General features: G+C 35.9%; 1 protein-coding gene across 1 annotated transcript in view; it reads left to right on the top strand.

Annotated features, from left to right (window-relative positions):
* Window positions 1-14,190, top strand: part of DNAH14 (dynein axonemal heavy chain 14) — a 342,385-nt gene that overhangs the window by 109,826 nt on the left and 218,369 nt on the right. The window contains 5 exon segments of the mRNA XM_056107024.1: window positions 591-736; window positions 2,272-2,340; window positions 3,075-3,261; window positions 7,624-7,700; window positions 10,286-10,457. Of these exon segments, the coding sequence (XP_055962999.1) occupies window positions 591-736; window positions 2,272-2,340; window positions 3,075-3,261; window positions 7,624-7,700; window positions 10,286-10,457 (651 nt within the window).

Here is a 14,190-nt window from a genome sequence, read left to right as displayed (position 1 = left end):
GGCTGGGACAAATGCAGATGTTACTGGTGCCTGTTCAAGCAAATCGATGAATAACTGAATGACAGTGATACAGTGATATAAATAAATCAAATTCTGTATATAAAAGAAACTTACCATCTATGTCTGATAAGTTTCCTTTATATACAGTGATTTTTTAAAGAAAAAAAAACCTACATAAATTAGTACTGTTACCTGGCTTGGACCCTTGCTGCTGAGTAACCTCAACGTTGTTTGCCCTTCTCTATCCTGTCTCATGCTCCCATGACCTCACCCATACTATTTGCATGGGTATGTAATGACTCTTTATGACAGTGAAGGTTTCTGTGAGAAAATGGTTGCCAGAGGAGAGCTATTGTTAGGAGGATGTAAACGGTGGTTCTGGGGAGTATCAGAATTTGCCTAGGCTATTAGGAGAGATAGGCAGACTAGGTAGGTGACTTATACAAGTTTTCAGCCTAACAAAAAAGCCTGAGAAGAAGGTATGGAAACAGCATCTCTTTGGTTTGGGTAAAATTGAAAGAACATGCACAAGCAAATATCCTAGTGAAAGTGTTCACCTTTGTAATAATTTCAATCATCATTTTTTTAAGATAATGGGAAAATTCTTCTTTGGACTAGTTCAGTCAGGAGCATGGTGTTGCTTTGATGAATTTGAAAATATTAATATTGAAGTTCTTTCTGTGATCGCCTCACAAATCCAAACTATTAAAGCTGCAAAAGACAGCTTTTCTGTCAGGTATTTACTACATTTATACCTTTTGAATGAAATTCAAAAATTGAAATGCAAACTGTTTAATTATACAATAATTTTTTACAATAAGTGATTGAATTCTATTTTGTTTTGTTTGTTAATAAGTATAAAACAAAAGGAATGACACTTATCTTGAAAGTTTTCTTTGCTTAGCAAAAATTGTGTATATTTATATACCTAACTTTCGTGCCAACTTGGGGTAGTCAAATATTTGTGTCCTGAGTTACCAGGACAATGATGCAAACATATTCTACTGTTTTTTGAGATTAAATGTTCTTCCTACCTCTTTGTTTTATATTTTATTGAAAAACCCATTTTTTTTCATTTTAATTCTATGTCTCTTTTAAAAAGATACTGACTGGTTTACACACATGGCACTCCTCTTTTCCTATTAATCCAAATTAAAATACTTTAATTTAAAAATCTTATAATAACAAAACATATATTAGAGATAACATTGTTTACTAATTCAAGCATTTACTAACTTGACATTTTTTCCCTCTTCAGATAAATTTACGAATGCATGATTTACTTTAAGGGAATTATTGAATTTTTAAGGTTTAAATTTTCTATTGCAATTTAATATTTCTAATTAAAGCTAATAGATATTGACTGCTCTCTTTATTAAAGAATTGTGTTCAAATTCTTTTTTTTTCTTTTTGGGTCACACCTGATGATGCACAGGGGTTACTCCTGACTCTGCACTCAGGAATTATCCCTGGCGGTGCTCAGGGGACCATATGGGATGCTAGGAATCGAACCCAGGTTGGCCGCGTGCAAGGCAAATGCCCGACCCACTTTGCTATCACTCCAGTCCCTTGTGTTCAAATTCTTAAATCTATTATGACTAGAAGATGATGGGCAGGGTAAAGGGATATGACAGTAACCCACAGTTTTCCTGTTCTTTATCACATCTCAGTCCCTGCAAACTTCTCCTCAATTGTACCCAGAGAGTGCTCTGGTTTTGTCTCTATTTTTCTTCCTTTTCTGTTTTGATGACCCTACTTGGTATCAGCTGCCCATGAGATCACTAGAGGATTTCTCTCCATTGTCTCTATCTCTGGTACCAACAGTACAACCATTACACATGCCATTATGAACTCTGTTTCAAAGTATTACCAAAGCTGTTTAGCTGGAATTAGGAGACAGACTTTGTTCCATGCTAATACAATAAATAAGTTTGTGCTGCACCCATTTTGCATTCCACTATGGCACCACCCTGAAGAGTCCTATGCCAAGGAATTTTTCCCTAAGTCTTTTTATTCAGATGGGCACCTACCAGCCTCAGTCCTGCCAAAACCTGGGCATCTTCAAACATGATCAAAATATCTAAATACTAAAAGGACTAACAACTTTGATTTGAAATAAGCCTCTTCTTTCCCCTCATGTTGTTTCCTCTCACCTATTCTACTTTTATTTAAATATAGCATTGCCTTACTATAGTTCCCGAACTTGTAGTTTTAACATGATTACCTAGAAAAAAGTTATTTTAATAATATTATTATAATAATGTCTTATAGGTTTGTATTGGAAGGAAATGAAATTCGTATCAATATGTCCTGTGCAATATTTATCACCATAAATTCTGAGTAAGTGTCCTCTAATATGTGGTGTTCATAGACATGGAATAAAATCTTGCCAAATCTTACCCATAGAGAGATATCTTTATCACTGACCTTCCGCCATCTTTCCTCTACCCACATTGTTTACAGAAACCTATAATTCTGCACTTATCCATGATTTCCTCTTAAGCTTTTGACAAGGAACACTCTCACTTTATGAACAACCAAAAAGAAAGTCAGAATTGTTAATTATCAAGGGAGAGACAGGGAGGAGTAGGTGGAATGAAACTGTGATGGTGACAGAAAGGTGGGGGGTGCTCAGTATACCAACTAAATATTTGTTGGTGGCATATTATGATGGCCCTGGGAATCAGAGAAACTGGTGTGAGGTGAATTGGGGGAAAGAAACTATAAGAAAATAGTATAAATGAGGGAGCTATATGAAATGAAAGTAGAATCCATCTTATAACATTGTGCTCAGAGAACTGGAGAGAGTTCAGAGATTAGATGTTTTGCCTTAACCAGTCAACACCAGTTTGATCCCTGCCAGCATAAATGGTTCCCCAACCTCTGCCGGAATTCACCCTAAATCAGAGTCAGGAGTTTCCCTTTGAGCATTTCTGAGTATGCCCCCCAAAATGACAAAACACTGTGTTCAGATTAAGCTCAAGAGGAAATGTATTATTTGGGAAGAATAATGTTGTGTGGTTGCTCATGTAAAAGTGGTGTTTTATGTTTCTTTGTTTTCTTTATCATCTTAGATGCAATGATAGAAGAGAACTTCCAGATAACTTAATATTTCTATTTCGCCCAGTGTCATTGATGGCACCACATTCTGAAATGATTGTTGAAGTAGCACTATTTTCAGTTGGTTTTAAATCTGCAAAATCACTCTCTGAAAAGCTAATAAACATTTATGAATTGGCTAGCAAACAAATTCCACAACAGGTAATGAACTACTTTTCTCAAAATAGATATGATTCTATGGGATCTGGAGAGAGAGAGTATAGCTGGTAAGGCATTTATTTTTCTTGCATGCAACCCACCCAGGGTTCAATCCTGACATCCTATAAGGTCTCCTTTTCACCGCCAAGAGTAATTATCGATTGCAGACACAGGAATAACCCCTGAGCATTACCAGTGTGATCCAAACAAATTAAATTTTAAAAATAAATTATTCTATAAAATTTGGGGTGGGGGATAGATTCCCAAGTTGTACCCAAGAAGCCTCTGGCCCCTTCTGGAGAGTCTTTGACAATAAAACCTGGCAATATTTTTTGTTGGGAAGGACCTCCAGAGTCATGCCCAGTAGTTATCAGGAACCTCTAGGCCTACACCAGGAGATGCTCAGAAGAACTTGTGATACCTGGAATCTTATTGGGGTCAGCCACATGCAAGGCATATTCCTTAACTCCTATATAATTTCTCCAGCCTGTGATTTTATAAAATTTTATATAACATTTTACTGTACTGGTCCATTGTAAATAACTGATCCTGGAAAAATAATGAAACTAGAATTATTATTAATACATGAACTCTGTGTGCCAACTTAAATAAAAGGCAATACTTAAAATTGGTAAAGTTTTCAAGCATCTTTTAAGATCTGAAGAAGGAAATCAAGCATCCATTATTTTTAAATTCTAGACCACCTTCCCTCTATGAGAAAGAGCATTAATTCTAAAGTTCTTACTTTCATCAAAATAATTTGGAGGAATATATTTAGGTCAAAAATCAAAAACTGAGTTTTTCAATGAAATATAAAACAAAGAGGTGGGAAGAACATTTAATCTCAAAAAGAAGAGTAGAATGTGTTTGCATTATTGTCCTGGTTACTCAGGAGACTGTACTAAACTTGGGCAAATATTTGACTACCCCAAGTTGGCACAAAAGTTAGGTATATAAATTTTCATATTATTTAATTTTCAAATTATTATTAAACAAAGGAGACCATCAACATAAATGTCATTCCTTTTAATTTATACTTAATAAAAAACAATTCAGTCATTTATTGTAGAAAATTATTTGAATAATTAAACAGTAAGTTTCATTCAAAAGGTAAAAATGCAGTAAATACCTGACAGAAAAGCTGTCTTTTTCAGCTTTAGTAGTTTGGATTTGTGAGGCAATCACAGAACGAACTTCAATATTAACTTTTCACCAATTTCTGGGCCTTCCCACCAACTTACTCATTAACTAGACGGGATTATTTTTTTCTCTTCTTTTAGAAAATATTTATTTTTCCCCACTTCATTTAAATATTGAGGCTTACAGAGTTCTTCATAATGATTTGTTCCAGGCATTTCCAGGCATTCAGTATTCCAACATCACTCCCACCACTGTCACCTTTCCTCCACCATTGTTTCCATTTTCCCAACCACCTCTCAAGCCCGCCCCCACAGCAAGCCAACAACAATTTATTTTATACTGCTTGTTATCACTAAATGGCTAACGGAATGACCAAAAATATTTCTGTAGAAAAAAATTTGTGACAATTGTATCTCACCATGGGAACATTAAGTCCTTGTTAACGTTAAAGGGTTTACTAAGCTGTTGTTGCAAATTAAGTCTTCCATAATGCTTTTGTTGGTTGAGATTGGTTGACTTCTATGTTACATTCTCACCAGTTTGGTGTGCTACTACTGGGATGTCAGTGTTTTAGAGTTTGGATACATTCCTCCAGAAAACCCAGACTATTCAATGGGCCAGTTCAGCTGAAGTATGGCAGCACTTTGGGGTATGGGTGTGGCTGCCCAGGCATCTAAAAGTATGGGGAGGTGTGGGGGAGGCAGTCCATTTCGACTCTGAGAAGGCCTGGAGTTTTTAGAGGGAAAATAAGTATACCTGAATTTTCGGCAGATTAGGTTCTCTATGGAGCTCAGTCCTGAGGTGGTAGAGTCCGGCCAGAGGCATGGTGGAGGCTTTGGGGTATGGGAACAGCTGCCACTGCTTTGGTAGGGAAGGCACTGTCCTGTTCCATATATGAGCCTAGTTTCTAGGAAACTCTCAAATGTTTCTGATAATACTGATCCGAGTGCTATACTTTGAATGTTTTTGTCCTAGGATATGCCAACACACATCAGTGTGTGTGTGGTCCATAATGTTTTGGATAACTATATTTTCACCAAGGTGCTCTGCTTTTTAATATTCTTACACTTAATCTCTTTAAATTCTTAAAATTTTTCAGAGGAAATTAATTAGAATATTGATAGTTTTTAACCTTTAATACTTGTTACTTTTTATTTTATTAAATTTATTATTTTTAATTGAATCACCATGAGATTCAGAGTTACAAAGGTGTTCATAGATAGATAGATAGATAGATAGATAGATAGATAGAACTTCTCTTCCATTTATTCCCTCAAATAAAGTATTTCCTTGCTGAACTTTAGTCTGGTTGATCTATTCAAAGGTTGAAAAATAGTTGTTGAAGTCTCCAAATACTGCTGTCTTGCTATCAGTGTCTTTCTCCAAGTGTATTCATAGTTGTTTTAAGCATTTTGTTGGTTCCCTCATTAGGTGCATATACATTTAGGAGTATGAGTTCTTCCAGGTGTACTATTCCTTGATCATTAAGAAATGTTCTTCACTGTCTCTTTTAATCTTCTTCAGCCTGAAGTCTATGTCGTTTGATACCATGTCTGATACTATGGCCACCCTGGATTTTTTGAGGGGATTGTTTGCTTGGAAAATTGTTTTCCAGCAATTTTTGACTTAGAGCCTATGCTTGACTTAGAGCCTGTGCTTTCTTTGATTGTTCAGATGTGTTTCTTGCAAGGAGCAGAATGTCGGGTTCAATTTTCTAATCCATCCTGTCACTCTGTTCCTCTTGAATGGTACATTTAGTCCATTGACATTGGGAGAGATTATTGTGGTGGAGATTTGTCTTTATGTAGGAACTTGGTGTACTTGTGGGGCTTGTCTTATCTTAAAGTAACCCATTTATTTCTTCTTGTAATATTGGCTTTGTTTCTATGAAGTGCCTGAATTGTTCTTTATCTGTGAAGTTGTGTATTATTACTTCAAATCTGAATAAGAGTCTGGGTGGGTAATGTGTTTTTAGTGAAACGTTCATTTCATTAAGTTTGTTCACTATATCTCACCATTGTCTTCGGACCCAGAGGATTTCATCCAATAAGTCTGCTGTGAATCTTAGGAATGCCCCATTAAAAGCAATTTCCTTTTTTGATTTTGCTGTTTTCAGGATTCTATCTCTATCTGTGATTTTTTATCATTCTGAGTAGGATGTGTTTGGGAATATTATCAGCAATGATAGCTTTGACAGCTGCTTCTATGGTACTCCAATGATTCTTATGTTGTTCCTCTAGGCATCATCCTAATGTTGTCTTGCCATCTGTTGGTTTATTTTGAGGCTCTTTTCCATTTTCTGCTGTTCTCTGGAGATTCTTTGCACTTTATCTTGGAGCCCTCTGGTTCTGTCCTCAGCAGCTATTACTCTGCTGCTGAGCCTTCCAGTGAGGTTTTTATTTCACCTACCAGATTTTTCAGATCTGTCATTTCTGCTTGTATTTTCTTATTTCTGCTCTCATTTCCTCCCATATTTTATTGGCAGTGCATTACATTGTTTCTTTGAGTTCCTTGTGCATCCTTAATAGTTCCATTCTAAATTCCTTTTCAGAGAGGTTGTATAGCTCATTATTACTGGTTGGGGCCATTAGGCTAGCTTCTTCACTCACTAAGCCTGGTGGGTTTCTGCATTGCTTTACCATTGCAACCTCTGCAGTTTGGAGTTACTTCCTGCTTGCATTTGTGTGGTTAGAAGCCTAAGTTAGGATGCCCTTATATGTTTAGGGTGAGTTATGAATTGGTGAAAAAATGCACAGCCATATTTCAGGGGTACCTGTTAAAGAAGAATATCTCCCCTGGCTCCAAAAGCCAGTCCCAATGCACGCTGATCAGCTCCAGGATCCTGTCTCTTCATTACTCTTTTATTGATTGATTGATTGATTGATTTTTTGCTTTTTGGGTCACACCCGGCAATGCTCAGGGGTTACTCCTGGCTCTGCACTCAGGAATTACTCCTGGCGGTGCTCAGGGGACCATATGGGATGCTGGGATTCGAGTCCAGGTTGGCTGCGTGCAAGGCAAATGCCCTACCCACTGTGCTATCGCTCCAGCCCCGTTACTCTTTCTTTTAAAAAGACTTTTAGCAATCCAAATTTAGGAGAGACATGAAAATATCACAAATAGAATTAAAATGTTTTCTTAGCCATTTATTCTATGTGCTTATTTCCAAATTGTTTTACTTTTTTCCTTTAGAAATGTAATAAATAAAAAATTAATATTTGATAGGTCTTTTATAATTTTGGCCTGAAGAATCTGAAGACAATTGTAACAATGGCTGGAAAGAAGATATCAGAGTTTAAAAGGTCAGTCATTTTTAATTGAGTGGTTGGCTAAAAAGAGTCATACAACACTGGAGAAAAATGTTAAGCTTTAATGATGACAAGTTAAACAGAAAGCTCTCTAAGTGTCACAGTAAAATATAATTTTTTAAGAATATAAAAATTTAAAAATTAAAAATAAAATAAAAAATAATATGAAAGAATGGAATGTAAAATACATAACATTCCTGGGTGAGTTCCCTCAAAAAGAGCTATTCTTAAAGATTGGGCCTAATCTTTATATAATAAAAGTGGTGCTGTAAGGAAAGATCCCATGGATAGAGCAATAATGTAATGATCAATGTAAAATCAATATAAATATACCGGAGAAATGTGCAAAATCCATTTTGAAAAACTAATGACTTTTTTACAACATGAAGGAAAGACACAAAAATTGAATAAAGAAAATAAATATACTACACAGTTAATACCAAAACAAACAGCAAAATATCTTAAAGGATTATTAGCACATAAAGATTTAAAGTACTTTAAATGGTAATTTATGAATGCAACTTCAGAAAAATATTAAAAGGCATTGTTTGCTTACTTTTACACTAGCTGATTTAAAGTTCATTCAGAAAAATAAGCAACTAGACTACCTAGAAACACACTGAAAGATAAATGAGGAATGAATATCTTTCTAAGTTCTAAGACACCAAACTTTGATAATTAGATCCAGGAAAATAGCTAAATGGGCTGAAGCATATGCCCTGCTTGCAGAGGCTGATGTGATCCTGGTAGCCCCAAGCGCTAAGCATTACATAGCCAGCCTGAGCATTCAAATTTCTGGTCCCCAGTCAGCCTATGTATCACTGAGATTATCTCCCACGTTTGTGCAAACTTACACACATACACACATACACACACACACACACACAAATAAAATTTGATATGCATAGAAAGACCTGAATTGACATCAGTACTAACTCAATACACATTTCCCATTGGAACAGTGAAGTAATTATGAATATGACCTTTGAAGTTAGAGTCCTCATTAAACTGCACTTTAGACACTTAACAGCATGTGACATTGTCATGTTATTTAATATTTCTGAATATCACTCCTCTACTTCTTTGGCTATTGAAAGATTAATTAAAAACGACCTTGAATACATTAAGTTCCTATCTAAAATTGTTCAGTAAATATTGCTAATTATTACTTGTATCTATTATGGATCAAATCTTTTAAAAATATGTCCATCATGATGAAGAGTTTCAGATATTGATAAAGAAGAGGATGTGAGGAATACTTTTGCAGGGAAAAGTTCTTTTTTCCTACCAGTGGACTAGACAGTAAGGTACTAATACTGACAGTATTAGTACTAAGACAGACAGTACTAATAAGGTGTTTGCCTTATAGTTGGTTCACCAAGGACAGTCCCAGGCATCACATTCCCAAAGCCCTGAGCAGATATAGTCCAAAAAACAAAAAATAGCTCAAAAAACAAAAAATAAAAGTGAAGCACCATTAATTTGATTTTCTTCTATTACATGCTTATAAAACTACATACCATGCTTAATTATGAAATATTGCTATTATGGAAGAATGTGTGTGTTCTAAAACAACTTACTATATCAGAAGGCTTTTATTGCAATTAGAAAACTCAAGTTCACTTTAACAGCAGAAAGAATTTACTGTTTCACCCAATCAGGAAATTTACCTGTGGGTTAGGATTTGAGTTTTATATTTCTGGGATATTCTCAGCACTTGCATACCCCCATCCCACCCCACCCTGCCCCCATGGACTAGCATTTCTTTAGGTTAGCTTCCTTTTGGGTAGCAAAAATGGTTTCTAATGATAACTGAAACTATTGAAACTTCTAAACTGAAGTACACATCACTCTGCATGAGCTTGTCATCTGTCTAGTTCTAATCACCAGGTTCAAGTAATTTACTGTAGACTAGAACTGCCATTTTGAAAAATTAATTGGTATAGTATATTATAGAGCATACTTGATTTCTAAAATTCCTTCATATCTATGACTTGACTTGCACACAGAACCCTGGAAATTCAGAGATGATTACTGTTGAATAATGAATCTCAAATGATTGATAAAAGAAATGCACAGAGTCCATCTGGCAAAACTCACTCTAGTGGTAGTAACTGCAGTCAGTTAACAGTAATAGCCTGAGCAACTAGCAATTACAGAGCCAGCCTCTGTCAATAATAGTCACATAGGACTAGTTTCGTTAACATCACCTTCGCAATTGTTCCCAGCTACAACACCCACAATTGATCCTCCTAGAGATTTTTAATAAGTAAATCATGGTTTTTGTTTCCATCAGATAGTAGCCTCAATTTATTTCTGTTGTTTACAATTTTTAAAACCTTACTGGCATAATTTCCATCCCTGAGTCAGGTCCTCAAGCTGTGGCACGCCCGTGACTGCTCCAATCGAAGATATTGTTGAAGCTGGGGAATCACATTAATCTCACCCAAATTATATAGGTATTTTGCACGGAAGACAAAGAGGAAAGGACATTGCTCCCTATTTTTAAAAGACCATTAATGTCAACAAAGTGTACTTGCTAACTTGTTCTTTATGTACCTTTTCTTCTACCATTTAAGTACCACCAGTGACTCTCTTTCTGAAGAAATTGAAGCTATGATGCTGGTTGAGGCTGTGAAAGAAATTAGTATACCAAAATTTCATCATGAAGATATCATACTTTTTGAAAAGATCATAAGAGATGTTTTTCGTGAAGCAGTATTTTCAAGGGAAAATGACATCCCTTTGGAGGTAAAAAGATCTTTGAAAATTATCACGAATGTCTAGATATGGAATGTCAAATAAAATTGGAGACTAGATATTCATTTAAAATGTTATTCTTTAAATGTTCACGTTTGGGAGGTCAAAAATGCATATATTTTCAGATTTATTTTATACCCTAGGTATGAAGGGAGAACTTTCAGTACCTTATAAACTTATGGGAAGAGAAACAAACTAGACACCTATGGAGAAAAAAGGCTGTTAGATATTTTATTGCTCAATTTTCTCATCTTTCAAATAGAAATGGTAATGTAATCCTCTTACTTTAAAGGATTGCCTTGAGAACCAAGTTAGATCAGAGTTGTGATCAAATGCTTTTAAACGTAAACATTGTGTGATCTTTAAAAATAATTTAAATTAATATTAATTTTTTATTACAGTTGGAAAGCTCTTAATGTTTTCTCTTATGTAGACAACCTGACTGTCATTGCCTTAGTGTGAAAAGGATCTCAATATCTATTGCCATTATTAGACAGTTTCTTCCCACTCCCTACATTCTAAAAATGTTTTCATATAGTCACCAGAGTTGATCGATGATATCAGCAATCCATTGTGATCAGTGCTGCCTGAATTTGGATCTCAATTTCAAACCTAAAGTAACTCCCTTCACCTTTTACAATCTAGGCAGTTTGAATTTTCTTTTCTACAAATCTCTATTCTATATATTTTTTATCTCCATTCTTCCCTTACCTCCATATTCTTTGCCCTCTCTTTTTAAAAACAGAAACATGATTTGATAGTATTACTATTAATGTTTTTGGTATGCAATGTTTAATATCATATCCATGACCAAACTGATAACATCTCCCCACTACTGACCCTGGGTCCCTCCTTTTCCCTATTCCACCCTCTACTTCACAGCCTCAGTTCTGTAGGCATAATCTGAGGTTTCTTCTCATTAGTCAATAATTATTCCCTTTGTCTATTTCCTCATTTTGTTTATTTATATTTCATGTATCACTGTCATCCCACTGTTCATTGGTTTACTCGAGCGGGCACCAGTAACATCTCCATTCTTTCCAGCCCTGAGATTTTAGCAGTCTCTCCTTACTCGTCTTTCCCAACATTGCCATATTGGAGGCTCTTTGAGGGACAGAGGAATGAGATCCGTTATTGTTACTGTTTTTGGCATATCGAATACGCCACGGGTATCTTGCCAGGCTCTGCCATTTATACTCCACAAATAAGTGAAACCATTTAGTATTTGCCATCCTCCTAATTCACTTTGCTTAGTATGAGGCCCTCCAGTTCTCTCCAGGAAGCAGTGAACTGCAAGCGCTTATCATTTCATATAGCTAAACATTCCATTTGTATCTGTTCCCCTTTTTTTTAATATACTTGTTTTTGTCTGGGTACTTGGATTATTTTCAAAGTTTGGCTATTATAAATAGCACTTCAATAAATACATATTATGAATTTTCAATGAATGTTCTTGTCTATTTGAGATAAATGCCAAGGAGTGGAAATGGCAGCTCTATATAGCCAATAGAATTGGCTGTTCTATTTTTAACATTTTTAGAAAACTTTCTTTGCTGTAGAGTTAGAACCAGATGACAATCCCAGTTGTGGAAGACAGTTCCTTTATTCTCTGCATCTCCACCAGCACTTGTCTTTCACAAGCTTTTTGAAAGCTTATGAATGAATGAATGAATGAATGAATGAATCATTTTCATTAGCACTGTCTGTAACACTGTCCTCTTGCTGTTCATCAATTTGCTCGAGCGGGCACCAGTAATGTCTCCATTATGAGACTTGTTGTTACTGTTTTTGGCATATCGAATACACCACGGGGAGCTTGCCAGGCTCTGCCATGTGGGCGGTATAATCTTGGTAGTTTGCCGGGCTCTCTGAGAGGGACAGAGGAATCGAACCGGGATCGACGATGTACAAGGCAAACTCCCTACCCACTGTGCTATCGCTCCAGCCCATTTTTATTTTCATTAATGTGAAACTAAATCTAATTGTTGTTTTAATTGGTATTTCCCTAATAATCAGTGTGGATAAATTCCTTTTCAAGTGCCCATTGGCAGTGTTTCTGCTCTTTGTGGAAAAGATTCTTCAGGTCCTCTCTTGTTCTTAATGGAGTTATTTAATTTCTTTGTTTTGCTTTTACTTTCTTTTAGGGGGTGAGGAGGTGGGCCACACCTGGTTCTAAACTCAAGAATTACTGTGCTCAGGGAACCATGTGAGGTTCTGAGAATCTCATCAGACAAATGCTTTAACCCTGGCACAATCTCTCTGGCCTCAATGATTCCTTACTTGCTGAATTTCTGTCTCTCTATAGTTTTTGCATTCTGATTATTATTATTATTATTATTATTATTATTAGAGTTTCACTATTTGTATGTTTTCACTGAAAACCTTCTTGCCTCATTGAGGACTATTATTCTCAATGCTGGGAAATTGTTAGATATTTCTTTAACTAGTAGTTCTTCATTGAATTTGTCTTCCCTTTTTTTCGAGGATCCATTTTAATTCTTATAATTTCCTGTGCTTTGGTGACTACCTGCACTTTCTAAGAGTTTACAGAACTAGTGGGTATTAGTAGAATCTTCTGTGTTATTATTTTTACACATTAAGTTTGGTGGGATTTTATGTTTTCCCCATTGTTTGCTGTGTTCCCATTGCGCTGAGGGTGAATCTTTGTAGTTAGCCACCCTGGAAATCTCTTGAGTATTGTGTGTTGCTCTTTTTCCTTCTCTACCTGACTTCACCTGTGACAGGAAGTAAAAGCGTGAGTTGTGTAATGTGGGATGGGTAAAGTTGTCATGGGTCTGCATATGTAGCCATGCAGCTCCCGAGAATTGGAGAATTGGAGGTGACCTGCTGAGAAAATAGTGCAGGAGGTTGGGCATGGAAGCTGCAAAGACTCACCTAGGAGAGAAGGGAGTCTGCTTTCTGAGCAATAAAGGCCCCAGGATTTATCTCTGAGTTTTCAATTCTATTCTCCTGAATCCGTTAACTTCTGCATGAGAAATACAGTCCTTTGTGATGGTATGTGATCATGAATATCTAGTATAGTGTTATAGCCAGACAGTAATCATGATAATCTGAAAAGGGTAAGTTCAATCAATAGCTTGATTCTGGGTTATCTGATCAAAAACTAGATGCTCACAATGGGTCCATGAATAACTCAAAGTAAGATAGTTTGATCAACACTCACACTTTTTTCCTACAGTTCACACTCCCAAAGAGGACTCTAGTTTTCCAAACAGCTAGACCATAGACCATTGGATGTCAAACATTCTTCCCAATAAGCAGAATGACAAGTCTCCTTTGTTTTGTTTCATGACATTATTAGTAACAGTCAGAAGAAGTTATTAGGAATCACTGAGACACTTTAAAAGATTTAGCAACTGACTCTTTCCCCAATTGCCTTAGTCCACTTGAGAGTACTATTACAAAATACTATAAACTTGGATAACCTAAGTCTAATACATTTATTTCTCACAGTTCTTCAGGCTGAGAAGGTTAAGATCAAAGTATTGACAAACTTGGTCCCTGGTGAGAAACCTCTTCCTGACATGCAATCACTGTATTTTCACATAGTAGGGAGAGATTAATTTCTGGTCATTTTTCTTATTTTGCCAAGGTTCTATCATGTAAACCTTTTCTCAGAAGTGTAATACCCTTGGTTCAGTCTCTGGCACAATAAAGTATAAGAGCTATTTTAATTTTTAATATTTGGTACTATATGGAAATA

Source organism: Sorex fumeus, unplaced genomic scaffold (assembly GCF_029834395.1).
Source record: "Sorex fumeus unplaced genomic scaffold, SorFum_2.1 ptg000007l, whole genome shotgun sequence".
Classification (NCBI taxonomy): domain Eukaryota; kingdom Metazoa; phylum Chordata; class Mammalia; order Eulipotyphla; family Soricidae; genus Sorex; species Sorex fumeus.
This window is presented reverse-complemented; position numbering and strand designations above follow the sequence as displayed.